The 27,929-nt window shown below is 38.1% G+C and overlaps 1 protein-coding gene across 1 annotated transcript; it reads left to right on the top strand.

Moving 5' to 3' along the window:
- Positions 1-2,127: 2,127 nt before the first annotated feature.
- On the top strand, positions 2,128-24,965 carry VPS39 (VPS39 subunit of HOPS complex). Its single transcript, XM_042867905.1, has 25 exons — positions 2,128-2,235; positions 3,636-3,701; positions 4,981-5,045; positions 6,335-6,377; positions 7,420-7,514; positions 8,538-8,636; positions 9,297-9,389; positions 11,323-11,506; positions 11,997-12,117; positions 12,466-12,586; positions 13,416-13,545; positions 14,698-14,840; positions 15,705-15,848; positions 16,405-16,546; positions 16,748-16,834; positions 18,302-18,375; positions 18,908-19,006; positions 19,249-19,366; positions 19,837-19,965; positions 20,419-20,521; positions 21,391-21,436; positions 22,218-22,367; positions 22,521-22,655; positions 23,244-23,335; positions 24,402-24,965. Exons 1-25 carry the CDS (start codon positions 2,163-2,165, stop codon positions 24,475-24,477), a joined length of 2,628 nt encoding a protein of 875 aa, XP_042723839.1. The 5' UTR covers positions 2,128-2,162; the 3' UTR covers positions 24,478-24,965.
- The last annotated feature ends 2,964 nt before the right edge of the window (positions 24,966-27,929 follow it).

Below are 27,929 nucleotides of genomic sequence, written 5' to 3'. Positions count from 1 at the left end.
AAGTGAAAGATCTGAAGTTTCCCTCCTGCCAGTCCTAGATTAATAATGTAAAAAATGAAATAAATACAGCAGTTTTCTGATACTTTAAGCCTACAATTACATTAGGTTTGTCTTCTGCCTTCTTCCTTTCTGTCCCCTGTTGGTATCTTCCACAATACTGGGAGTTGCTCTGAACTCCACAGATGACTTACTGCATTAAACATCCTGGTTATAGCTTATTGCTTTCCTTGGTAGCTCATCTGTTTGACAGAACTTACATATCCTTGCAGGTTGTATCTGTGTCTGCACACACAGCAGGCTCGTGCTGTGACCTGCTTGTGATCTTAAGGAGAACTTTTTTTCAGAGACTTGTTCCCAAAGTATAAATGGATAAAGCCAGAAATCCTGCAGAATTGTTAACTTTAATAATGTAGACGGGAAAAACTGAAGTAAAACGTAGACATATTCTTTTGAACCATACTGTAACGTTAACTGTACAAGCTATTCAGAAGACTTGAGTGAACAGGAGGGAAAAAATCACTATTCTTAGGCCTCATATGTACAGATGTTTTTAGTGACTAGAATGGTATGTAGAAACTGGCTTCAAATGTTATCTTCACCAAGCTGTTGGCAACTGAGAATGCAGAATGGCAGCAATTTAAACATGGAGGGAGGGTTGGTTTTTTTTTTTTTTTCAAATGAGATTTTTGCCTTTGTCATCTGTGTGGATTATCTTTCATTTTTGAAGACTGGCTATGATACTATTGATACAACTTGTAGCATTTTCATGCTGCACAGAGGACTGAAAACAGTAGCAGTAGTGAGGAAGATGATGATGGTGACCAGCTTTTTCTTAGGGTGGTAAGATGATCTTGCCAGAAACTGAAGGAGAGACTAAGAGATCATATGATGTGGCAAAAAATTTAACAGCTTAACAGGCACAATGTGAATTAAGATCATAAGACTCAGTAAGACAGGGTATGTTTGTGTCAGATTACGGTCATAGGGGTGTGTTTATGGGGTTTTTTTGATCATTCTATTTCCTCTATGGCATTGCATTCTGAAAAAAAAATAAGTATGCTACTCTTCAAAGTCTGATGAGGCCAGATTGTACTTTGGTAGAGATGGGTTACAGCCACTTGCATGTTGAGATATTATTACCTATTATTACTGAAACTCACCCTTCCTTTCACTACAGGGTGCTACCTTCCTCTCGCTGTTGTAGTAATCTTAGTTAGGACAAGGAGACCTGACATACCCAAGACACATTTCCCTTTGCAAAAAGGATGCAACTTAACATGGTTTTATGCTTCAGGTCTCACCCCTGGGCAGGAAACCAGCTGGGTGGATGTAAGAGTGCCTCGCTGTAAGAGACCTCACTCGTGTTCTTCCACCCCTGTGCCTCAGTCTCCCACCACAAAGCATCTTCATTCTCCATCTTCTCCCATAGCAGTCTCAGTCAGTGAAGATGCTCAGAGAACTCAGTACTGTGTGCTTCTTTCTTGCTGGGTTTAGATAGTTTAGACTTACAGCAGAGTAAATGCAACTATCCTCTTCAGGAAGGGATGAGAAAACAAGTGAAGGTTTCTTCATGAAGGCTAAATTTCGTTGACCTAGCTCATCCTGAAGGAATGTATCAGTCTTCTAACAGGAACAAAGCATCAGTTTGTGGATGTCATCGAGCTGGAGAAAAAATAAAATTTAGGACCTCTGAAAACAGTTACTTGCAGGAGATACTTTCCCGTTCTTGTCTGGTTTCCTCAGGTTCCTCAATTTTTGCCTTTCCTATGAGCTCCGGTTCCGTGTTAGAGAATGACAACCAAACGCCTGCGCTATTAGCGTTTGACTGAGAAGCTACAATTACTGCCTCCGCCTCAGCGTCCCTCCCCAGCCACGCGCGGCTATGCACTTGCGCAACTGCGCAGCGCCCGCTCGGGGCAGCCGACGGACTCGGCGCACGGCCCCGACGCAGAACCACCCCCTCCCGCCCCCGGACCCGCCCCGGCGGGGGCGGGCAGGCGGGCGGGGCTTCGGCACGGAAGCGGCGGCGGGGGCTGCTGGGAAGGGCAGGGTGCCGCGGGCCGGTGGGGCTGCTGCTGTTTCTGCGGCGCGGGGTCCTTGCCCGCTCAGCTCCTGGCCGGCGGGTGCTGCTGCCGCCGCCAGCGTCCAACGGAGCCGCTGCCATGCACGACGCCTTCGAGCACGTGCCGATCCTGGAGAAGCTGCCGCTGCAGATCGACTGCCTGGCAGCCTGGGGTGAGCCGCCGGGGCTGCGGCCGCGCATCTCCCGCCTTGCTGGGCAGCCCCCCTTCCTCCTTCGTCCTCGTCGGCAGCCCTCGGGGCCTCTGGCTGCGGGCTGCCCGGCTGCGGAGCGCCTGCGGTGCAGGCCTGGAGCGCGGCCGCTTCAGCGCTGAGAGCAGTTCCCTGAGTGCTGGCTGGTTCCTATCCTTAATGCCAGCGGGGCCTTCTAGCCTTAACGTTAGCGCCTGCTTGCTTGTGTTCGTGTTATATAAGTGTATAGGTGGTACTTTGGGGTGTGCACGGTGAGGAGGTTGTGGCGCTTGATCGGGTGCGTTGGGAAGGCTGCTGTGGCTGCTTGGGCTGTTCTGTTCTGTTCTGTGCTGTGCTGCTGTGAGACAAAGCTGCTATTAAAACTCCTTCAGATGCTGTGGAAGTGCAACTCTTTAAATCTGTTTACCATAACCTCAGTAATAGCACTGTAGTTGGGCAATGACACGTATGTGGTAGAATTATATAGCAAAGGAGATGTGAAGATTGTTTATTTCTTTGTTGAGATTTTAATCTTTGTCACTATGAAAGTGTTTACCTTGCCAGAGTATAGGAGAGCCCAAACCCACAGGCCTCAGATGAAATGGTTGGGTAAAGTCAAGCAGTGGAAGGAAGAGCTTGCAGGAGAATGAGAACGTATATAAATACAAACATCTTAAGTAATGAGGAAGTACTGGGAGGAGGAAGATACATCCATGTGTATGTTTTTCCTATGTGATTCTCAGCAAAGAGGAAGATTTTCAGTCAGAGTTTGTGACCTGGTAAAGATACTACGCCTTTTGATTGCTATGAGCGCTGTAATTTGGTACAGTCTGAAACTTTGCTGCAGAGTTCATATATAAAAAGTTTCTCTTTTATAAATCTTAAGTGACTGCTGGTTGTCCAAGCACTTCAAATGCCATTTAAGCAAGGATGCCACATTGATTCAGGCACAGCTGACAATTTTGGGAAGTTCTTATAAAAAGCATGACATTATTTTAAAGCATAGAACTTCTCCTTTTCATTTTTTTTCCCCCTATTATGTAGCGGTGTTCGTCCCTGGGACATAGTGATGCCTCAGTAATAGCTTATTGACACTCTTGATTGAAAAAGATGTAACTGCTTGTTTATCTACAGTTGTACCAGTAAGCAGGGTTTGATGTCTTGGCTGTAGCTTTTGTTTTACTGTTTGGTTTTTGGCCATCATGAGGTAACAAATGCTGCAGTCTAGCACTTGCACAGGAGCACTGTAGGGAGATGTGTCTATGGTTGCCATATAAAGTCCTCTTTGGCTTTTGAACCAAGCTTATAGGTGTTAGGATAAATACAGCTTAGTTGGATAGGGCAGTCTTTGCCAGAACTGATTATTTTCTCCCTACTCCTTTTAGAGGAATGGCTCCTTGTTGGTACCAAACAAGGGCATCTTCTTCTTTACAGGATCAAGAAGGATGTAGGTAAGTTGATTGTAAGAATGACACAAGAAGTTGATTATATTACTTTTATTTCTTTCATGTCAGATGTTGTTGTGATATTAACACAAATATGTGTGATTGATGATTTTCCCTACTTAGAGTTTAAAGAATGTGTGAGATCTTTAATGGAGCTGTACACACTGTTTATCAGATAGTTAAGAAGGATAGGTAGTAGTATCAGCCTGTTGTTTGTGTTAGAGTGTACTTTATATAAGGTTGTCAGATCTTTCTTTTGCAGAAAGTGTAATTTCTCTGAATGCACTCACTCTGCATAAACTTGCACAAAAGCAGTACAATGTGCTTGTTGCTGCAGGCTTGCTTGTCATCTGCTAATGAAAGGTTGGATTACTAGATGAATGAAAGAGCAAGTTTATTCAGTGGGCTCATCAACATCAGGGGTTGGGAGAGAAGGAACTTCACTATTTTTACTTTCTCATGTTTCCACTTTTCGCTCTTTCTCTTAGTTATAATTGCTCATAGGCTATTCTGGAGATGCCACAGAGAATGCTGTTCTGTTTGAAACTTAATTGATTTTCACTGGTTAGATATATATTTTGGGTTTCTATATAGTAGCTGATAATGCAAGTTATTGAATGCAGTAATGCAGTATAGCGTGGGACAGCAAAGGAAAAAAAAAAAATCTAAATGTTTCTATCCAGGATCATCAACTATTGGAAAGATACTTGTTTGTATCTGATTGAGACTGAATTCAGCTTGCTTTTTCTGAAACTTATAGGACGTCTGTTCCAATTGGAACATGCTAGTCTTGAGTTGCTAGTGTCTTATCTCACCTGGTAAATTTCTCCCCCTTTTTTGCATCAGTGCCAGGAGAGGTTATGTCATCAGAAAGTGTCTGTAAGTCTTTATCCCTAAAACTCCTTTTAAACCCCTTGTGGTGTAGTGTTTATTCCTTGTCTACTTTGCAGTGATGTGTTCCTTAGCAGTTTGAGTTTTTGATACTTGATTAGTGTTGATTAATTCTTTATGGATGTCTTTGTATCTTTGGGTTTCAAAATGCTTAAATCTTGTTATCTGAAATCCCAGCAAGGTAGAAATGTAACTACTGATGAAGTTCTCAGACAAGTACGAATAGTGTTATTTGAGTTCTTACCTGATGATGTACAAGGCTTTCTGATGCATTTGTTGTTAAGCATTTGATTTTGCTTTCGTAGTTCTTTGTGGTCTATTTACTGTAAAATCTATTCTGCCATAAATTTAAAGGCAACTTCAGTTTATATGCTCTCTCAAATCTTTCTGATAGGTTGCAATAGATTTGAAGTGACACTAGAGAAATCCAACAAGAACTTCTCAAAAAAGATTCAGCAGGTAGGAAATAACATTTTCTTGGCATGGGGAATCATATTCCTTGTATTCAGAAAAGAAGTGCAATCTTACATGTACTTCTTGAATCTCTGCTAAACTTTAAAAATTTCCTTGAGTCTATAATAGATTTTTCTAGGGGCAGCACAGCCAGGTATTCTTGCCCAGTATTTTCCCATATCAGCAATGAGTTTGGTGTGTTCACTGAAGCAGAAAGCTAAGCATTGGGATGTACAAGCTTATTTCTGACATTTATGGAAATGCTGTTATTTGCAGTAGATGCTCAACTGCTCTGACAAAATAGCAATGGTAAGACACCAACAGACTGATATAATTTGCCTTTGGATAAAATGTAGCAGTGTGAATATAATTTATGTTACTTGGAATTTAAAGTAACTGATTATCTACTGATAATCATATGAATATGTGATTATTTATTTTTAGCGGGGGAAAAACTTTGGTTCATTGGTTATGCACAGGAAAACATCTATGTCAAAAAGATTAAGCAGCCTCTTTTACTGTCACTCATGTGTGTTGTTTAGAGGTACGCCTGTACTAGAGTCGTAGAGTTGCTCAGGTTGGAGCAATGCTTAAATTGATCTTTAATTCTGATTCTGGTCTTTAATTCTTAAAGATCATCAAGTCCAACCACAACCTAACCATACTACCCTAACTAATAACCCTCCGCTAAATCGTGTGTGGTTTTTAAACGCATCCAGGGATGGTGACTCAACTACTTCCCTAGGGATCCTATTCCTGTGCTTAACAACCCTTTCTGTAAAGAAGTGTTTCCTGATATCCAACCAAAACTCACCCTGGCACAACTTAAGGCCATTTCCCCTCATCCTGTCACCAATGAGAAGAGACCAGCCCTGCTCTCACTGTAAGCACCTTTCTGATATTGGAAGAGAGCAGTAAGGTCTCTCCTCAGCCTCCTTTTCCCAAGACTAAACATTTTCAGTTCCTTCAGTCTCTCCTTGTAGGGTGTATTCTCCAAGCCCTTCACAAGCATTATTGCCCTTCTTTGGACCTCCTCCAGCACCTCAGTGTCCTTTCTGTAGCATGCCAATTTTTTTTTGCTTTTTTTTTATCAGCTTAGTTTGCAAGCTCTGTGCGCTTTGTGAAAAACACGGTGTAAGGGAAACCAACTGCAATATCTGTCAGAAAGATTATGCATAGATAACATAGTTTTTATTGAGATTATGTTTAATGCTTTTTCTTAGACTATCTATAATCAGGTTTCTTTCAGAGGTTTTGTTTATGGATGAAATCACTGATAGAATTCTTTTTTTCAGATTCATGTTGTTTCTCAGTTTAAAATTCTGGTCAGTCTTTTAGGTAAGTAAGGAAAATATTTTAATATTTAATGAAGTCTTCCTGGTGCAGTTACTTGGCTTGCTTATGGTGTGCCTTCCACATGTGCATAGTACTTGAGTTGTTGAAAAGTTGTCTTCTAGAATTTAGGCTTTTTCACCTGCTGAAGGAAGCATTGTGCAGCTTAGAATGGGAAGCAGCTTTGCTTGTTGTAAGCCAACTTGAAGAACAAAAGTGTTAACACTAAGTTTCATGACTAAACATGGAAAAAACATGCATATATGCTGAAGTGTGTGTTTGCATCTACAATTTATATGCATGGAGGCCTATGTGCATTCACATAGATACATATTGTGTGTATGTATGCAGACTGTAGAATAGTCTAAAACTGCTGTTGTACAAACTTGTTTGATGCATGAAAGACTTACCATTGCTATGTGGCATAAAATGCAGCTTATTTGCAGATGGCAGTCTTTTATCCTGTTGTGGAAGATCTGAATTTGCTTGTTTCAGGCTTCCATTTAACCTTATGGTCTTCCCATGTCTGTTTTTGCTTATGTTGCTACTCCCTTTTCTATGATCTCCAAGTCCCGGCTCTCCCGACTCCAGCATGTGTAGATTTCAGCTGCCTGCGTCCTCGTGCGTACAAAAACTTGACCACAGCACCCTCTGTTTGAAACTGTTCACTTCTCACTACTTTCAGGAGCCAGTTCAAAATGGTCTTTGTTCATACAGTCTTCCATCACAAGCTTGCCCTGGTCTAGCCTGTTTGCTGTCTCTTTCACTCCCACTTCCTCTGCTTGATTAGCACCTATTCTCAGTTCCTTCATGTGATTTTTACCAGAGCTGGTGTTAGTTGTCTTTTCTGCATGTGTACTCTTGTATTTCTGTGCCTCAGCACTTACTTTTCAGTTTTTGGGAGAAGATTCCTTTTCCTTTCTTACAGTCTTATTTTCTTTAACAATTCTTCTTTTTGTGCCACCGTGAACTGCAATAATTTGTATGAATTAATGGTGAGCTCAGTGTGTTAAACATTGAAAAATAATTGGAATTTTGTTTAAAACAGAAAATAACATTTATGTCCATGACCTGTTGACGTTTCAACAAATCACTACAGTTTCCAAGGCAAAAGGTGCATCTCTCTTTACTTGTGACCTTCAGGTAAGATGAGGAACACAGTGGCACAGGTGTCCTTACCCCCTCCTTTTTAAAAAGAAAGTTTTAATGTTGCTGTGTAGATTTGGTTCGTTAACTTTGTGTTTGTTTGTTATATATCCCCTTGTGTCTGTCTTATTGTGACCTTGAACTTCAAGGCACTCCTGTGGTAACTGTGGGGGGCGGCTTTTCTGTTTGCATTGCATCACCAAGCATTTCCATTGCTTGTTTTATTCTGTTTTTGTTTCTATTAAGCTGCATTGGTTCAAGGAGTTCCATGATGGTTATGGCAGATCCAGGCTATAAAATGGTTCCATGAGGTGTAACAATCCTCTGTATATTGTGGTTTATTGACTCCTTTGTATCCGAGGTTTCTCAGCCTACTCATATTGTACAGAAATCTGGTCTGTAACCAGAAGAGATGGCTTAATGCCCATCATCTGTATACTTTTAATCCCATGGGAAACTTAGTATTCAGTATTTTCTAGTAAGTATTGAGTGTTTCCTAAGCGTTAAAACTAGTGATGTCTTTTAAAGTGCATCTCATCACTTCAAAGTTCCTCAATGTTTTTACAGGCACTTAGCTTTGTTAGTATTTTTTGTCTGGAAACTTTTCCATTGAGATGGAATATGAAAGGTAGTCATTAATGTTTAGTGTTATTAACATAACACATTCTTTGCGTTGTTCATTTCCTTTCCTATACTTTATAGAGCTTAAGCTGTTTATGAAGGTCTTCAGGGTTAGGCTGACAGCTCTCTACTTATCTTCTGTTTCTGTGTGTATCTGTATTCAGTGCTCTATTTTTTGTATTTCTGTGGTGTCACAACCGCTGCCATCTAACCAAAGTTCATTTTCAACTACACCACTTACCTACTCTGTGTTTTTGTGCTTAGAGACTCCCATTCTGGCACGAATGAACAAAGCTACTCTTCAGCTGACGGCTTTGCTTCAGGCTGAAGATTCTTTTGACCTTGTATTATCTTCTTTGTCTGTTAGTATTGATGAGTTTAGGCCTGTCTTTTTTACAGCGTTCAGATAATGGAGAAGAGGTGCTGAGAATGTGTGTGGCAGTGCGGAAGAAGCTACAACTTTATTTTTGGAAAGATAGAGAATTCCATGAACTACAAGTGAGTTGACTGTTTTGATAGCCTAGCATGGCTCTGTAGGAATTCTATTTACTGCTTTTTTCATGCAATCCCTACTAGAGGCAATGCTGACTTTTAGAGTATTTAGAATATCCAAATCCTGTTGGTTTTGTGGTGATTTAACAAAGCAGCAGCACATAAAGGTGCAAATACAGGGTTTAAACTACAATTGGTAGCATTAGTATAGTTTCATGAATTAAGTAAAAGGCTGTGTTCAGTTGTAGTATGTTAGTAAATAAGCTAATGTGTGCAGCTTTTGTAAATGCATATGTAGCAGTAATGCTGGAGGTGGATCATGAAAAACTTCAGATTCAGGGAGGTTTTTTCAAGTATGTCAGTAAGTCAGAAGGTAGTTGCTGACAACAAGCCCAGAGAACTGCACTTGAGAATACCACGATGATAAAAGTAAGCATTGGAAATGCATAGAAAAGTTTCCAGTTATCTCTTCTAGGAAGTTGTGCAGCCAACCGACAGCATGCCTATTTCTGTGTATGAATCTGGCCTTTTAGTTGAACATTGCTTTTTTTGACCAGCTGAAGTCAGGTGTGTGTGTGCTAGGGAGCTTGATAACAACAGTGTTTCCTGTTACACTCCTATTTTGATTTTTCTCTTGTAACAGTCATTTTGACTTGTTTTCCTCAGGGTGACTTCAGTGTACCTGATGTACCCAAATCTATGGCCTGGTGTGAAAACTCCATCTGTGTAGGCTTCAAGAGAGACTATTACCTGATACGGGTAAGGACAGATTTTGAAGTTCAGTGTTTAAGGAGAAATAAATAGCAGTAGGGATTGGAGAATGCTCCTGTGTTCACAAGTTGAGCTGACAAACAATGACAAACAGTGTTTGGTATTCTTGTTGTATGTGATTTTAGAAAGGGCAATCTAAACGTATCCCTTTAAGCCAAAGTTTTGCCACGAAGAGGTCTTCTCTTTATCACTGTTGGAACTAGTATATGAAGGTCTTGTAGGAAAAAGATAACACAAATGCTTATGTTTTAGTTGGGCAGCAGAGTTTGTAAGCTCAGCTTGCATTTTATGCAGTATTTCTAAGAAGGAACTTTACTCCAAAATGAGGAAAGACCAAGAGTATGTTCTGATTTGGGAGAAGGAGCAACCAGGTGTTTGTTTTTTTTTGTTTGTTTTGCAGTTGTGGGTTGTTTTGTTTTTTTTTTTTGTTCTCTTGCTGAATAGTAGTAACTCCTATTTGAAAGTCTCTAAACTTACTGCCATTCATTTACTATTACAGTTTCTGCTTATGCTTAATTTGACCGCAATACTTGACTCTCTTTTCCACCTTTAAAATTGGTTTCTGCTGATATTACAGGAAAATGAGATGAAGGTGAGGTATACCTCATTTGCATACATCTATTTACTGAATGGCAACTCTGTTCTGTAGTTGGCAGGAAGATCGCATGGTAATTTTACTGCCAGTTCAGACTGATACTGCTGGTAGAAGCAGTCCTTTTCTGTGTCCTTCTTGCTGATTCCCACTGTTTTAGTGGTACAGGTCTTTCTGTGTCTGCTCAAGGAATCAGAGTTGAGATTTGCTATCATCTTTGTGTTGGCTCTGGTACTTGTCCAACCTGTTGCTGAGCAGCTGGATTTCACTGAATATGTATAAAATATATCTATGTTTTTGAGGAATTGTTCTCTGCTGTTTAGCTGATGATTTATAGGAGTTCTTTACTGTAACACAAGGGAGGCAGCAGGAAGATGTAGCTGGACTGAGGGAATAAGGTTGTCTGTTTTGGCAACAGTGTATTGTTAGGTCAACTCATGAAACATCATTTTCATGTTGTTTATTAAATTTATTTATTTATTTATTTTGTTGAAGTATGCATTTGAGTTCAGATACCTGGATTATCTGCGGCCACAGCAGTGAGTGGTTAAGGAAGGGAAAAAGACTGGGGAGTTTGCTTTAGTTTTACTTTATTTCTTATGTTACAGTAGTTACTCATGTTAGAATGAAACCATGTTAAAGTTTTGACCTAACTGAAATCCTGCAGTTACACCAAGAGATAATCGGGGAGTTTTGCCAATATTGCTGCTGTGCTATGCATTTTATGTGCCTGTATGATGTATGTACTCAGCTACTATCATGTGTAGCAGAAATATTAAGTCACAGCTTGAGCCAGTGATTGAGGTAGGAAGGCAGGGCTAGCCCAGAGGAGCTCAGCTGCATGCAATGCACCTGAGTGACCAGAAGGGTTGGAACTGGGATCTACCCCTGCCCAGACCTCATTTAAAGGTTGGCAGTGGAGGAAAGGATATCTTGCATACCTGAGGCCTTTTGAAAGTAAGCAACTTCTTTCCTTTATTTCTGTGCACGTGGGTGTTGTGTTTGAGCAAACCCTCACCTTGCTGCAGCCTGGGACCTGCTGTTCTGCTGTCATTGCTGCGCATTACATCATGGTAACAGGAATATGTCGTTTCTGACAAAAGAGTATTAATTCTTTATTTCCAAATTAACATTCATTTAGATTATGCTCATATGCAGAAAATTCTTGCTGCAATTTTAAGATAGACTTGTCCTAACTGTGATTAATCTGAGTTGAAAATCTTTCTACTAGGTAGTGTTTAATGTGCTCTTGCTTTCAGATACTTTCTCTTCTATATCTTTGAAATGTTGTTTGGAACAATAGGCTTTCTATTTTCTTTATTATTTTAGGTGGATGGAAAAGGATCCATCAAAGAACTATTTCCAACAGGGAAGCAACTGGAACCTTTGGTTGCACCTGTAGCAGATGGAAAAGTTGCAGTTGGTCAAGATGATCTAACTGTTGTCCTCAATGAAGAAGGGGTCTGCACCCAGAAATGTGCATTGAATTGGACAGATATTCCAATAGCCATGGGTGAGAATTAGCAGTAATTTGTTTTGTTTGCCTCTTTGGTCCTTTGTAAGTGATAAAATTGTTACTTCCACAGTGTTTAAAAACTGGCTGGATTTGGAGAGACAGCTGGCTTCTAGAGTGTTTTTAGTTGTATTTTCCAAGTTCAGTGAGTCCAGCTTGTTTATTCTATAATTTCTTTGTCATCTTTACTCTTAGCCTATTTTCTTCTTTAGAGAAACAGGCAATATGCAATATGCCTGTTTCTCTAAAGAAAGAAGATTTGAAATGGAAGATGATGAAGTTTTTCTGGGCACTTGAGTGCTGCAGGAATTCTGTATATTGAAAGATGAACAAAAAGCCTTGTAGTCTGTAAGCAAATTGCTCTCAGCATTGGACATTGATTTCTGTTGCTAATAAGAAAACAAAGATGGACCTCAAGGAAAATTGCTCTTTCGTGACACAAAGTCGAGAGAGAACAATTAACTTATGTTTTCACCTGTTTTTCAAATAGAACATCAGCCTCCCTACATCATTGCTGTTCTGCCAAGATATGTGGAAATCCGCACATTTGAACCCCGACTGCTGGTACAGAGTATTGAGCTGCAGAGACCACGCTTCATCACCTCTGGAGGGTACTAAGTAGAACATGATTGCTTTTGTTGAGCTGTCTGTGTGATAGCATGCTGAAAAACTGGGAGAAGAGCTCTTCATTCTCTCCTGGCTTAAGTAATAGCACTGAAACAGTTTGCTGTTGTTTGTGAACAAAAAAATGGATGTAATATCTTGAGGAGTGAATTATAAGAATAGAGCATCTCTGGGAATTCCTGATCACTGGAGATGTTTCTGCTCCTTCCCGCTTTGCAGTATTGCTTAATTTGCCTTTGTCATAAATGCATAAATTAGCCATGATTGTTTCTGGTAGAGTGTTACTCTTTTTCAGCATTAGAATGTGGTAACTAAACTTTTTGGCTTCTTTGCAGGACAAATATTATATATGTGGCAAGTAATCACTTTGTTTGGCGACTCATCCCTGTGTCCATAGCCACACAGATCCAGCAACTTCTGCAGGATAAGCAGTTTGAGTTGGCTTTGCAGTTGGCAGTAAGTACTCCAAATCCTTGGGTTTGCAGTGGAATTTTCTTGTACAAAAGTACGCAAAAGAATGTTTGTCTACTGCTTGACTGCAGCTAGGCTGAAGACCTTAACCTCCTTGCTGCCTACTTTGCACACACTCTCAAATTATTATTATTTTTTTTTAATGTAAGTTTTAGCGTTATGCTGCCAGTTTTCTGTGTTGATGTAGTTGCTTTAGATTTTTTGGTGTTATCTTGCATATGAGTTACCTCTCTTAGGTGTTTAATCAGCTCACCTTCTTACATACTTGGTCAGTTGGACTTTAAGGCCTTTGGACCAATTGTAAACAGTGTTGCTTAGCTTTGTGTGTTTTGTTTTATCAATGACCAGGAATTTTTGTAATAGCCCTGTATGTTACATAATCATTTCTTAGAGATGCTGAGGCAGTGTATTTCATTCCATTGCTTATACAGTTTTAGGATTTTCTGATTTCTGAAAACTTCCATGGTGTTAATCTAAAATAAATAAATTGTGTGTATGATCGTGAACTTGGGAAAAAACTAAATGAAATAGCAAATGACTGTAAACATACTTTCTGTTATATTGTTAACCAGAGGTGCCTTTCAAACCTTCCAGGTTATCTCAGTGTTGCAATTTACATAGCACATAAGAATTAATGTTGGAGGTATTCACTTAGGAAGATTATCCTTTTTTGAGCATAGCAGGCTTCTGGATTTCATATTCTTTCTAAACTATATTCTGTGATTCTGTGATATTAGTCCTGTTATTTCTCTAAGGCATTTTCTTCTTGTTTGTGCTGCCCAAAATTTTTTAATATGTATCAATTTGTGAATAGGAAATGAAAGATGATTCAGATAGTGAGAAGCGACAACAAATTCACCACATAAAGAACCTGTTTGCCTTCAACCTCTTCTGTCAGAAGCGCTTTGATGAGTCAATGCAAGTTTTTGCCAAGCTTGGTACAGGTAAATGCTTAAGGTGATCTTAAGATAGCTGGCTTGGGAGAGATGAAATGAAGCTTACAGATCATTGTATGTTTTGGTTTCCTTTTTAAAATAATATTGTCTTGTGCTGACCAGTCTCCTTGTGAATAGCAACTAGTCTAGGCAACTGTTTAGCCTCCTCAGCTCAAGCTATCTGAAGTTAATTTAAATCATGAAATTGCCCTTTGTGCAGAGTATGTTTGTATTGTAGCCTGGTCTTGCAGTGCGTATAGCATACATGCAGATGTTGGAGGCTGGAGATTTCTGCACATGTCAAAAGTCTACTTTTAGGTTGGAGTTGAAAATAAGGAGCTTCTGTAGATCTGCTACATTCTTGTCCTCTGTTTGAACTGAGGACCCTGAACCTTGTTTTTGCTTTAAGGGCTAAGCTACTGAAGCCAGGAAGGTTTTTGATGGCTTTGGAAGTTAAAATAGTCTCTGATATTCTTCAGGTTTGTTTTAAGATAATTGGAAGATTGCCTGAAGACTGGTCTGCATCATAAAATACTGCTTAAGACTGAGATTCTTTCATTGTTGACAGACAGCTTTATGCATTTGAACTTAGAAATTTCCTTGGTGACGTCTAGCATCATATTTACTTTTGAAAGCTACTTTAACTTGAAATATTTTGAACTTAAATTAGAGGGTGGAAATTTGGAATTTATTTAAACTCCATGAAAACAGCGGTGTGCTAATATGAATAATGCTATTTTCAGTTCAGGTTTCGTAATTTTTTTTTTTTTTTTTTTTTTTCTGAAAACATTACTTGTTCGTAGAAATCCTGTCCTACTGTTGAAGTTGCCTATGTCAGGATTCTGCAAGTAGAACAGTAGAAGGATGATAGTAATGGATTGCCCTCTGTGTATGACAGGAGCACAAGTTGAAACTCCTGCTTGGACTTTAAAACAGTCTTTTTCTTGCTGCTTTTTTGCCTTGTTGTAGCTTTTTTTTTTTTCTCCTCATGGTAAACAATTTATGTTACCTGAAATCTAGTGGACACACAAGTTGATGAGGCAGCTCTGTTGGAAAGTTAACTTTATGTTTAAAGCTAACTTTACATTAAAGCTACGTTACATTTAAAGAGTTGGCAACATTATATGTTATGATTACTAATACTAGTTATTTTTTGCTTAGATCCCACTCATGTGATGGGTCTGTATCCTGACCTACTGCCAACAGATTACAGGAAACAGTTACAGTATCCAAACCCCTTGCCAGGGCTCTCTGGAGCAGAGCTGGAGAAGGCACATTTAGCTCTGATAGACTACCTAACGCAAGTGAGTACTCCTATGTCTGTTTTTAGAGCAGGGTTATTCAAGCTGCAGCATCTTTTGTTGTGCAGATTTTTTGCAGGACGCAGTACATCTACTCCAGCTCTGTTAGGCTAGCCGTACTAAACTGTCTTCGTGGTCATGGCTTCTCTGAGATCTGGATAAAATTTACTCCTGAACTCAGATCTGAATTTGAGTCTGGTATTTTGTTTTCAGTAGCTTTCTGAAGAGGTCTTGGGCTCTTGACCTTTTGGTTTTGTTTGGTAACTATTATGGAGGGCACTCTATTCAGGAAATTGGTCTAAAGCATGCACGATAAAGTTGAACAGGAGGCAGTGGATAAAATAACTTCCTGACCTTTTTATTTTTGTGCAACTGGACTCTGAATTGTTCTGCTGCTATTCTTACTAGACTAACAGGAGAATGTTTTTGTGCCTTGTGGTTCATGCTTAAGAGGCTAGATGAAGCACTTAGGATACATAAGTCACCTTTTAGTTACAATAAATGCCATTTGCTACTCCTCATATTGATGTCTGTGTCACTAATGGCCCTAGTGAGGTGATGGCACTAGCCCCTGGCGGGCCGGACCTCGAAAATGGGGACAACAGTTCTCCAAGTGTTTTAAGTGTCTCCTGATTTCTTAAAAATGTCTTTGCTCAGGTTAAATATATATTTCAGACATCTTGTGAAACTACACTTTTGCAAAACAAATTTATATACCTTAATGTGGTTGAAAAGATGGTATGTTGAGCAGTTGGAAATAGTAAAAATTCTGAAGGAACCAATTGATTAAGTAAGTTACTTGTTTAGTTTTTTTGTTTGGTGGAATATAGTTTCTGGAGTACTAAATTTTCATTTGATGTCCTTCAGAAAAGGAGTCAGCTGGTGAAGAAGCTAAATGATTCCGACCATCAATCCAGTACTTCACCCCTCATGGAAGGGACACCTACAATCAAATCCAAAAAGAAGCTGTTACAAATAATTGATACCACCCTGTTAAAGTGTTACCTCCATGTGAGTTTTCACCTGACTTAGAAGTTGTTCCTATTAAAATGCAAATTCTGTTGCAATATCAGGATGAAAAAATTGAGCAGAATGAAGGGATTATGTCAAATTCTCAAACAAAAACTGTCTCGCTTTTGGTCTAGAAATGACGTTGGAGGCTTTGGTCTCAGCTAGTTTTCTCATTTATCAGGAGGCTGTTTCATGAAAGAAAGTACTTGTAGGTGCCTCAGTGAAATGAACATTGTCTTGCTTATTTGGTTTGACATTTTAACCACTGCGTATTGTGTTGCCTTTACTGTTAAATGCAGCAATGTTATCTTTTGTTGTTAATAATGCTTTTCAAAGCAGACCTCTTTTCTGGAAGGGGAATAGCTTTGATGTACTGTTTCTCTTCTCTCCTAATGAGTTACGGAATGGAGCTTCTTAAGGAAGATGAGGCTTGATCTGGATGTGAAGCTACTGCTTCTTGAGCAATTTCTCAGTTTCAACTCACTTTGTGTACTGTAAGTTTAGGAAGAACTTAGAATGTTAGAAATATGTTTGAGTGCTCCCTTCTTGCTTGCAGACAAATGTAGCGCTTGTGGCACCACTGCTACGTCTGGAGAACAATCACTGCCACATTGAGGAGAGTGAACACGTACTGAAGAAGGCTCACAAATACAGTGAGCTCATAATATTGTATGAGAAGAAAGGTCTGCATGAGAAAGGTAGGTGTGGGGTTGGGATGAGCAGAGGGGAAGGGATAGGAGCATACGCTCTTAATCTTGTGTCATTACTGCCTGCATGTTGTTTACAGCAAAGTTTCTTTTTTCTTTTTTTTTTTTTTTTGTTCTCAAGTAGCTTGTTGTGGCTTAAATTGGAATGATAGTTATGCTTGTAAAGGAATTAACCTTTTTGTTTGTCTAAAGCGTTACAGGTGCTGGTGGATCAGTCAAAGAAAGCCAACTCGCCTTTGAAGGGTCATGAGAGGACAGTACAGTATTTGCAGCATTTGGGTAAATGTCTACGTTGTTTCTGTGGAAGTGTTGCTCTTTCCAGATTTTAGTTATTCTATTGTTCAGAAACTTCATAGATACTATCAAGCTAAAGCACAATCTCGTTGTCTAGTCTGCTTTCTCGCGTGGTGCAGACTTTAAGAATTAAAGCTCAGGAGTGTCCAGTTTAAACTTGAGAATCTTACTGGTAAACATTCCTTATTTCTGACTTAAAAAAAAAATCTACTGTAAGAAAATATACCATATTATTTTGTATTTTATTCTGGTAATGGTTTGCCATCACTGATGAAAGGAAAGCCTTACTTCTGGGATAGGCTTTCCAGTGGAAAGTCTAGCTACTAGTTGCTGGGCTTTGTAGTGTCTTTCCCAAAATGAAGAGTCCTATATGAAGCTTTTGTTTTCTGTGTGTAGATAAATCTAAGTTATAACCTGTGTCTAGATTAATCTGGGTTATGACCTAACCGTTCTAGTTGCTGGTTATATAACATTGTAGTAGGAAATTGCCTAGCTTGGCTGTTCATCTTTACTTAAGACCTTTTCTGGTTTTGTTGTTGTTAAGAATAGTCCCTTCCCATATGATTTATTATTATTTAATTCTAAATGCACAACTCTTTCATTTATCACAGTACTGGTAAATCAAACCCAACCATTCAAAGTAGTTTATGGGAGAAATAAATTTTTCTCTCACACTTACCGGCAAAGCTAGTTTTTATATATAATTTCAGATAGTGTATCCATCCATATACGTATATATTTAATATTTTTATTCATTATTTCTTGAAAGAACTCTTGCTGGCTCTTGATAGCATTGTGGTTATTCAATGATAATATGTTACTTCCCATGGCTTTGACACCATTCCTGTTGTGCTGTGTCTCTTACACTTGGTGTAATTTGATAATGTCACTCACCTATTAGAGATCTGTAGTGATATTCAGATTATAGCCTAACAAAATAATCTGTTATTTAAAAAATTATTTTTGTAAGGATTGTTATCTTGATAAATTCATCTTGATGGACTTATATCAGCTGCTAATTTCTTACTTACTGTGAAAGGATTTGACCCTTTGCCATAGAGGACATTAGACTGAAAAGTGGAAATTGAAAGAAACTACACAAGTTAGAAGTATAGTGTTTTTCACTCTAATAAGAAAAATTAGTACTGTTAGTAAAGGAAAATGCTTAGGAGTTGATTAAGAGAATAGAACATGGTTTTGGTCTGACTTGTATAAATTTTGTGGCGCTTAGTATTTGAGTGTTAATTTTTGCTCCTGTTTGAAATCATTTTTGCAAAGTAATGAATTGTGTCCTTAGACTGCAATGTGTGATTTGCTTGATTGGAGTGGAGAAGACAGAAAAGAATTTTACTATCACTGAAACATGGGTATCTCTGAAAGCATCTTCTTGTGTTGTGAGTAGGTAGATCTTTAGGAATATGGTGCTGAGCACTGCTACCTCTTGTGTTCCAGGTGCAGAGAATTTGCACTTGGTATTTTCCTATTCTGTCTGGGTGCTAAGAGATTATCCTGAAGATGGACTGAAAGTAAGTTTGCCACTGAGATTCTTAGTGCAGCATATGGTGTAGGAATGCATGTGGTAACATTAAATCCAATTTAGTGTCTGATATTGTCTGCATTCAGCATTGTAACAGAAAGCTTAGCAGTAGATGGATCAGGACAGCTTATCAATTTTTTTTTTTTTTTTTTCCCATTCTTAGAATACCTTGTTTTATAATAAATGGCTAAGAACCCTTGAGTTTGGTGTAGCATTATTGTATGAGAGCATTATTGGATATTTAAATGTTAATTTCCTTTACTTAATTTTCTTTGACTTCTGTATTTGAGAGGTGTTGGGTACTGTAAAAGATATGTGGTGACAGAAGTGGAAATTTGGTCATCTATTCAGATGTGAGATATCTTCTGGGTGTCTAAATAAGCTGCTTGGATTTTTTTTTTTAATACTGCTTGTGCTTACTCTTCAGACTTACATAATGATATGCTGAACTTCATTCAGCCTCAGAGAAAATACATTGCAGCACTTTAAAAATATTCAGTGAATAAAATTTCATTTTACAGATATTTACAGAAGACCTCCCTGAAGTGGAAGCATTGCCACGAGACAAAGTGCTCAGTTTTTTGATCGAAAATTTTAAAAGTTTGGCTATCCCATATCTGGTAAGAACTCAATATGTGTTACTGCATTATGTTTAGTACATGTTACACATAAGCCTTTAAATCTCAAGGTGTACATGGTAGTGTCTCAGAGAATGCTAGCTTTGCTGTAACTTGTGCAAAGGAAATAAAATCCTGAGTTCAAGCTTGGTAAAAGTAACCATGAAGTATGGAGTTGTTGCTTGCTTTTAGCAAATTACTTTCCAGAGTAAGTATCTGTAACTAATCAGAACTTGTGTTTACAGGAACACATCATTCACGTCTGGGAAGAAACTGGCGCAGACTTTCACAACTATCTGATCCAGCTGTACTGTGAGAAAGTGCAGGGCTTAATGAAAGAATATCTCAACTCTTTCCCTGCAGGTATGTTTTAGCCTTTTCTGGTAGGCCAGGGGGGTGGGATGGCACAGGAGAACTTTCACAGTGTATTGTTCTAAGCCTCTACTCTTCATATTGATAAGGAGAAGATACCTTAAATGATGAAAGAAAACAAACAACCGAAATTGTTGGTTTGTAGCAAGTCTAGTTTCTTGCTACCTTGGAAATCTTAAGTGACTGATTTACAACTTTGCTCATGGTTAAAAGAAATGACAGATACTGCTCACTTTATTCTGTTAAGGGCAGAGGTGGGTTTTGGTTAACCATATGCTGTCTAATCAGACACTTGTCTGTGTGTTTTAGAAACCTGAAGTTATTTGTCAGGTGCGCTCAACTCTTACAAATGTAACAGTTTCATTAGAATGTGGTTTATCCTAATTTCATTTTTTCCTCTTCTGTTACTAGTGTCATGAAATAGTTGTAATATGGTAACTGATATTCTTTCTTTCATTCAGATAAATCTGCAGTGCCTGCTGGGGAGGAAGGAGGAGACTTAGGGGATTACCGGAAAAAACTCCTCCTTTTTTTGGAGAAGTCTAGTTGTTACGAACCTAGTCGACTAATTAGTGACTTTCCCTTTGACGGTGAGTTCAATTCCTTTAGCCTAAACTAAACCTTTCTTCTATTTTACAACAGAACCTTCTCAGTTATTAAGAATTATAGCAACTAAAAGAAGAGAAGATGGCTAGATCTGTTGTAAGTCACTGTGTGTGTATTCACTGTATGTATGCTGGCAGAACTGTTTTTCTCAGTCCCCACAGGACTCATTTAAATGCTGTTTTAAGACCTTCAGTGACATCTCCTATCACTTAAGTATTTAGCCAAACCTTTAGATGAGCTTGAATTTCTCAGTGTTAGTTATATCCTAAAGTTACTTGAGAATTCAAAAATATTACTATCTCTACTTTGTAGTAGACTTTGTATAACTTTATGTTTAAACTCCATTTTATTCTTTTTTCTGTTAATCTGGTTAGTAATGGACCTTATGTTGTCATTTTTAAGTGTAGCTATTGACTAATCGTTCATCCTACCACTAGGTCTTCTAGAAGAACGTGCTCTGCTCTTGGGTCGTATGGGGAAGCATGAGCAAGCTCTGTTTATTTATGTTCATATTCTAAAGGACACCAACATGGCTGAAAAGTAAGGATTTTTTAAAATAGATTTTTGTAGTGAGTTATTGCTGTATGTGGAGCGTGAGTGCTATATGGTTTCAGGATCTTGTGTCCATGTTTCCTTGAGTTTTGGGCTCTTCAAGTTATCTGTTGATTACAGGTAATGATGTAATCCCCTTGTGGATTGACTTTTCACATTCTTCTGTTATTCCAGTTCTTAACAATATTACTCAAATCAAATGAGTCCTCTGTTTCCTTCCTGTCAGATGTGGCTTTCCACTGCTTACTTTCCACTGGTTTCTTTAGTTTGTGAGCTTGTGGATGTTACTTTACTTGCCTTCTGTTATCACAGGGATTCACTAGTCCAGGTGCAAGTTAAGTTCCTTCATTTAGCACAGCCCTGTAGCAAAAATGTGTTGGCTCTTTTTTTCTGGATCCATTGTGCCAGGAAACCATCTCAGTGAATCTGAAGTATTTATGTGAAAATAGAATCCAGTACTGACAGGAATGTCTGAACAGTGACACTTGTTCAGTCCAGGTTCTTTTGAAGTTAGTTTCATGAAATGCCTAGCAGAGGCATCTTTTCCTTAAAATGATTAAAATACAATAACATCTCCACTCCACCCCCCTTCCATTCTTTTTTTAATATAATGAAATCAAGGTATTAAATTCAGTTTCAATGTGAAAGTTTTGTAAGTTGAATGGAAGTGGAAGACATGCACAAAACCTGCCTTTTCTCAGCATTGTAATGCAAAGCAACCAGTGATCAGAAGTGGATATATGGTCACCTGATGTGGATGGCCTCAGCAACTGAACTTGTAGATGATAATTTCTCTGGAATAAGTTTCTGGGGTCCAAATCTGTTCATGCATTTCACTTGATTCTTCTCTGTTCTAGCTACTGCCATAAACATTATGACAGAAACAAAGATGGCAACAAAGATGTAAGTAGCTCCATCTTTGCAGACTTCCTTTTTCTGTAAGGATGTTTTTAGACCCTGGATACTTAACCTTTTGACTTGCCTGAACCACAGTGAGTGAAGAGGAATTGTCTTGGGCTGCATATAAAATATATATTTAATGTATATAAGTAATAAAACATTTCTTAATATTTTTTTCCTGAAGCACTGAAAAAAAAGGGACAACAAAAACATAAAGCTAACAGGTTGGATGCATATGTAGACTGCTTGTGCCATGGTAGGGAATGTAAACTTTTTGCTTTGGATTTTGTGTGAGGTGTACAGGTACCTATGTATAACCTCTTGGGATTTAGGAGTTACAAGCACAAATTTGCTTTATTTTTTTGTTTGTTTTTGTGAATGCTGCTGCATTATTTGAGTTGAGCATATATTCTACAGATAAATTCCTGATGCAATTTAGATAAAGTACTGCATTCTTATTCCACTTACATTTACAAAAAAGTTAATGATAAAAATGAAAGTGTTGTTTTCTAAAGATGAGTTATAGAAGATAAATGAGGGAGGCATGATTAAAAGATACTACTTTTATAGAAAAACCTTAACATACAATATAAGTCTTAAAAGTCTTTGAACATCACTTGTACATCTTTTTTCCTGTGGTTTTAAGAAAAAAGCTGCTTAAATGACTTAGAATTTTGAATGGCAAAAAATAAAAATAAAAAAATAAAAATAGTACTTTACTAGTACTCTTGCTTCCTGAGTTCATGAGTGCGATGATTTCAGCAGCTTTCCTTTTGTGTAACAGGTCTATCTGTCTCTGCTCCGGATGTATCTCTCCCCACCTAGTGTTCATTGCTTGGGGCCAATCAAGATGGAAGTGTTGGAGCCTCAAGCCAATCTGCAGGCTGCTCTGCAGGTGTTGGAGTTGCATCACAGCAAACTGGATACCACCAAGGTAGGAAAGACTCGTATGTACTTTAAGTTTGTACTGTAGGCAGAACATACTGGAGCAGGTGTGTGTGCAGGATGCTACAGTGTGAATTGAGTGAACTTGTATTTTGTTCTCTATTTATTGTAATTTTTCCTAACTGGATATATTTTGCTTTAGGCAATAAACCTTCTTCCAGCAAATACACAGATTAGTGAGATTCGAATCTTCCTAGAGAAAGTCCTTGAAGAAAATGCCCAGAAGAAAAGATTCAATCAAGTACTCAAGAATCTTCTCCATGCTGAGTTTCTGAGGGTAAATACCCATAACCAAGTGGAATTATGTTGTAAAGCTGATGTTTGGTATTTTAATCAACTATTCCTTATATGTGATGTGTTTTCTCTGGATGGCGCCGTAGTTCACCTGAAATTAGTAAATGTGCACCAGATAGTTTGAATGTCCCCTTTTCAGGGTATGATGGCAAGTGCAGTCATTTTAATTTGGATGGAGCTTGTGCCTTTGTGAGTCTCTGGACTCACTGTGCCCTGGGGTGCATTGCAGGATGGTCTTAGAGAGCATGGACTGGATTTCTTCCAAGTAAACTAAATCAGAGGATGCACTTCAGTAGTGAGCTGAATTCTCTTAATGGGTGGAATGCTTTAGGCTGTGGTTCAGACTAACTCAAAATAAAATCCTGGAATACCTGTAATGTTGATGTTGGGTCTTCACTATCACCTGCTCTACTCTACACAAGACCAAGTCCTTATTTTGTGCAATACAACTTGCTGATGTAGATACAGCCACTGAAAATTGAATGTTCTGATAGTTTTTCAGTTTCACCAGTCTAGAAAGGAACTGTACCATGGTATTGCTTTTTAAGCAAGTTTATTTACTGTCCCATAGGTTCAGGAGGAGCGAATATTGCATCAGCAAGTAAAGTGCATAATTACAGAGGAGAAGGTGTGCACTGTATGTAAAAAGAAGATAGGCAACAGGTGAGAGAGCATGTGCTTTAAAGTTTGGGAAACAAAATCAAATGTGAATCAAATCTTAAAATGTGTGTATATGTTTGTTATGTGTTTGTGTCTGTATGTATCTATATACGTGCCATCAGAAATTCTAAAGACATCTTACTTTACTACTCTGGAAGGCAGAAAATCGTATCTGATACTGAGAATGTTTTTGTAAGAACACTGCCTAATAACTGCTGCTTAGCTGCAATTTAAGGAGAACAATGTGAAGAATCTCAAACTAAGATGCATGTGGAATAGCTCTATATCTGATGGTTTTGTGATTCCCTGTCTAATTTATGTTTTGAAGTGTAGCAATCTTAAAACATGCAAAAATAGAACTGTTTCACTTGATGCTTAGATTCCAGTAACTTTTCTTCTGCTATTCCTAGTAAGTAATGATGGGTTGGTATAGAACATTATGCGCATTTTTTTTCTATCTGAAACTCCAGTGGAATGCCGTACGATCATTAATTGTTTATCTTCTTGGTGTGAACTGTTCCAAAATATCATTAGCATTCACGATTACAAAAGAAATAGTTCTTTTCCAAAATATTTTAATGAACGTGAGTCTAAATATATTAATGCTTTGCATTTCCAAGTTTCTTATTAGTGTATAGCTTTTAACATCAGAATTAAAGTTTGTGTGTATAATGTTGGTTTGGTTGTCTAGGGCTTTTCTAATGCTGTGAATTTTAGTAAGGATTTGAAGGACTATCATGTCAGTAAGTTACCACATCTCCCAAAAACTAGGATGAAACTTAAATCCAAAGTCAGATAAAAAATGGTACCAGTGACTTCGAAGAAAAGTGTGCCTATAGAAATAAAAATAGGTTGGTTTTTTTAATGATACTCTCAAAATCCATAGAACACTTTTGTTTGATTTTATCCGACAGAATATTCAGGGTGAAATCTCAATAGGAAAGGGCCAGTTCTGTGTAAGCACCTTTTTCTGATTTTGACACTCGTCTGTTCTTGTTCCAACAGAGAGAACTGTATTTGCTGTGTTTCAAAAAAAAAGTTGACCTTTTTGTGTTCTATCTCTTCACAGCGCGTTTGCCCGATATCCTAATGCAATAGTTGTGCATTATTTCTGCTCCAAAGAAGTCAACACGTTGGACACCTGACCTGGATTTATTCAATAATCCCAACACTCCTATGAAGTTCAGAAGTGATGGCTTAAAAAGTTGATGCTTCTGAGATTACTGAGGCTTGTTTCTAGGTTCTCACTAAGTAGAAGTCATTTGTATCTAAGGACAGACTGTACCAATATGGTCATATTGATTTATTAGAAAATGACTTAATCTTGTCATTATAGTGCTGACAACTATGTTGAACCTCTCAGTACTCAGATGAAGAATAAAAACCGATCAGCCATAAGCTTTGTAATGCACTCCAACTTGTGACATGAGTTGTCAGACAATTGCAAGCTGTTCACAAGGCAACTTTTACAGCAGAAGTCCTCCTTGGGGTAACAGTATTGTGATTTGGCCTTGTATGTAAATATCGTTCAAAAAAGAAAATGTATTTTGAGTCACTGCAGCTGTATCACTACCGCATGTAAATCACTAGATGTATGGCATAAAGGAGGCTTCTGTGCCTATTTTGAGATGTAGAAAATAGTTTTATTTTTATCACAGTAATGGGAATATTTAAATGTTGGCCAAAGGAATTTGTTTATTGATGTTCAGTGTTATCACCTGACTTTCAGGTTAAAAGAATTTGCATGGGAGATAGTCAGGCAAACAGCAAATGCATCACTGAAGAGCTGCTTTTTTTTTTTTTTTTTAAGAACTGTAAATTGAAATAATTTGTGTGCTGTTGGCTGACTTTGGTCACTCTTTGCATGACTGGAAGCTCAGAGACTGTTCTAAGAAGTTCCTGTATTCATATAAAAAGCAAAGAACACCCTGGAAAGCAACTTTTTGAGGGATTGAACTACAGTTATTGCTTGAACTTCTTGACTACGCTTAAGATGTTATGTATATAAAGCTCTTTGGTCACTGTTTCACTTCCCAACACTGAAGTAAAATCTAGATATTTCAACATCTCTCTTTCTCAAATGCTTTGGAACAACTGCGTTCTGTGCAGGCTGGTACTGTTCCTAAGTTACTCTTGGGCCAGAGGTCTAAATTGCAAAAACTGGGTTGTACCACACTCCTTGTAGGCTGTAACCTTTTTGTCTAACTAATTTTTCAGTAAGCTGTAATGTATCGCACATTGATACTGGAAATACTGAAACGTGTGATTGGTGCAGAAAGAATGTGAGCAGCGGTATTGAAAAGGAAGGAGTAGCACATAAGTTAATTGTCTTGATCTTTGTCTCCAAATTGACTCCAGCAATACTTACACATTTGTAATAATTAGATAATATTGTTCATGATATGTAACTATCAGATGTTACATTTTAATGATTGAGTAATAAAGCCTTTCTGCCTAAGGTGTAACTAAATTTCAGCTAACTTTGTAGGTTTAGTTAAGCCATTGTGACATGGACGTGTTTATTTTAGGAACAGATCTGCAGTAAGCTGTCAGGAGTCCTAATTCACTTTAATTTACCACTGTTAATGATTTTGTTTGGTAACTGTTTTCCTTTTCCACGTGTTTCTATTTATTGTTTATATACTGTGCATTCCTATGAATTTCATGGTCCAGTGTTTTGCTACGTTTGTGCTTGTATATCTTGCGTGGTATTGCTACTAAGGTCTTTCTGTGGAGTCTGGGAAGAGGGAATCTGTGGTATTAGTGTTTTTAACCTTGTATTTCTTCTATTTGAAGAAAAGAGTCTAAAGTACTTATATTCAATTTGCACATTCTGTATAGGTCTTTATATACTAGTTCAAGTGAGGAGGGAAGATAGTTTGGGAGAGTTGTGTTTACAGATCATTGAGAATGAAAGAAGGGTATTTATCAGGCCCTGTGTTCTTTATATACAAATACAACAATATTGCTCTGATTTTTACCTATCTTAGATTTAATACTGTTAATATGATTCTTATTTACTTCCATTGTCTACTACCTGGAGAGTGGTATTCGCATATGAGGAACTTCATTGTGCTCTTACTTTCATGGTTAAGGTTGTGCCTCTGTTCATCTTTGTTGCATAGCCTTTACAAAGAAGTGATTTGTGCTGTATTTTTTTTTTGTTGTTGGTTCTCACAATGTGGCTTGGATTTAATTAACCATACAGCAGCTACAGCAGGTTTGTCTAAAGCAATAGATCGTAATAAATATTGTGAACTAGTGTGTGTGTCAGTCATTGTGCAGTTAAGCTTTCTGGGCTTTGTTTTAATAATCTGTGCTTTCTTTTGAAAGTCAGATTTAATGCAGGGGCTCTCAGCATCGCTTCTGCTTTAATGCGTAATTCAGATAAGGCCATGTCACCTGAGAGCTGTTACTGTTTCTCAACTTCTGCTTTGGATTTACATGTTTATAGTATGTCTGTGAATGTTTTCAAAATACTACTAAAAACACTTTTGTATCCTTCGAATAATGTTTTTGAAAGTCTTATACAATTAAATACATATTTACTAGAGAATGCTAAAATCATTGATGTGGTTTTTTGAGTGGTGATATGCTGTTTCAGGGGAAGGTGATTGAACAACACTGTGCTGAAGTCAGGAAATATTAAAGCTCACAGATTTGCAGTTGCTTGACTTTTTTAGGTCAGACTACTGTGGTGTTGGAAATAGAACATACATGCTCATTTTCCCATTCTACAGAAATGGGAGATACTGGCTCTGAGGTAAAGTCTGTCTCCCTCACAGATAGTTGAACCGGGGTGGGGGAAACAGCAACAAATAAAGAATGAACAATCAATAAAAAACACTGAGTGCATTCCTTGGAGTCTTGATATCATCAAGACTCATCTTCAATATTTATGTGTATTTTAAGTGCCATATAATATAGTTAGTGGTGTTTGTTATTTGTTCATACATGCTGACAGAAAATTAACTGAAATGTAGGTACACATCTGTCTTGACCACTGGTGCTAGTGGTGCTAACGATACTACTGGTATTATGCTGATACTAATCCCCCTAGAAATGAAGTTATCCATATGTGAGACAGTCTTTCTCATTTTGTGTTTTGATGTTATTTTCCTTGTTTGCTTTCTTAGTTTCATAGCAATGGACCAAAGTAAGCAGTTCTTTGGAAATTAAGTTGGCTGTCAACAGTGTCTCTATAGCTAAAACTACTCACAAACAGTTAATGCATGGATCTGTGACTATGCAACAGTTCTTATATATATGTTTTTAAAAGCTTTTGGACTTTCTTGAGAGAGAAATTCTATAAACGTTAGGTTCCTGTGGTGAGATTTCACTGGAAGAGGGCAGAGAACTTCAGGAAAAGGCAGGTTAAATGCAGTTGGGCACTCACAAAATAGTATGTTGCCTCAATTTTCCTCTGTTTCACAGTCATGGTGCTTATAATTCTGCTTTTTTTAATAAATAAAACAGAATGGGCCTCTTAACTTTCAGTGTAATGGTAAGATGAAATGTAAAGAAGCACTTTTTCAGATGTGTTTACATAGCACTTAATGCATCATGAGAGTTTAAAGCAATCACTGGCTGTTTTGCA

This window comes from Lagopus leucura, unplaced genomic scaffold (genome assembly GCF_019238085.1).
Source record: "Lagopus leucura isolate 7727_CA_CO unplaced genomic scaffold, USGS_WTPT01 Super-Scaffold_1, whole genome shotgun sequence".
Taxonomy (NCBI): Eukaryota; Metazoa; Chordata; class Aves; order Galliformes; family Phasianidae; genus Lagopus; species Lagopus leucura.
The sequence above is the reverse complement of the archived record's forward strand: the minus strand, read 5'-3'. Positions and strand labels throughout refer to the sequence as shown.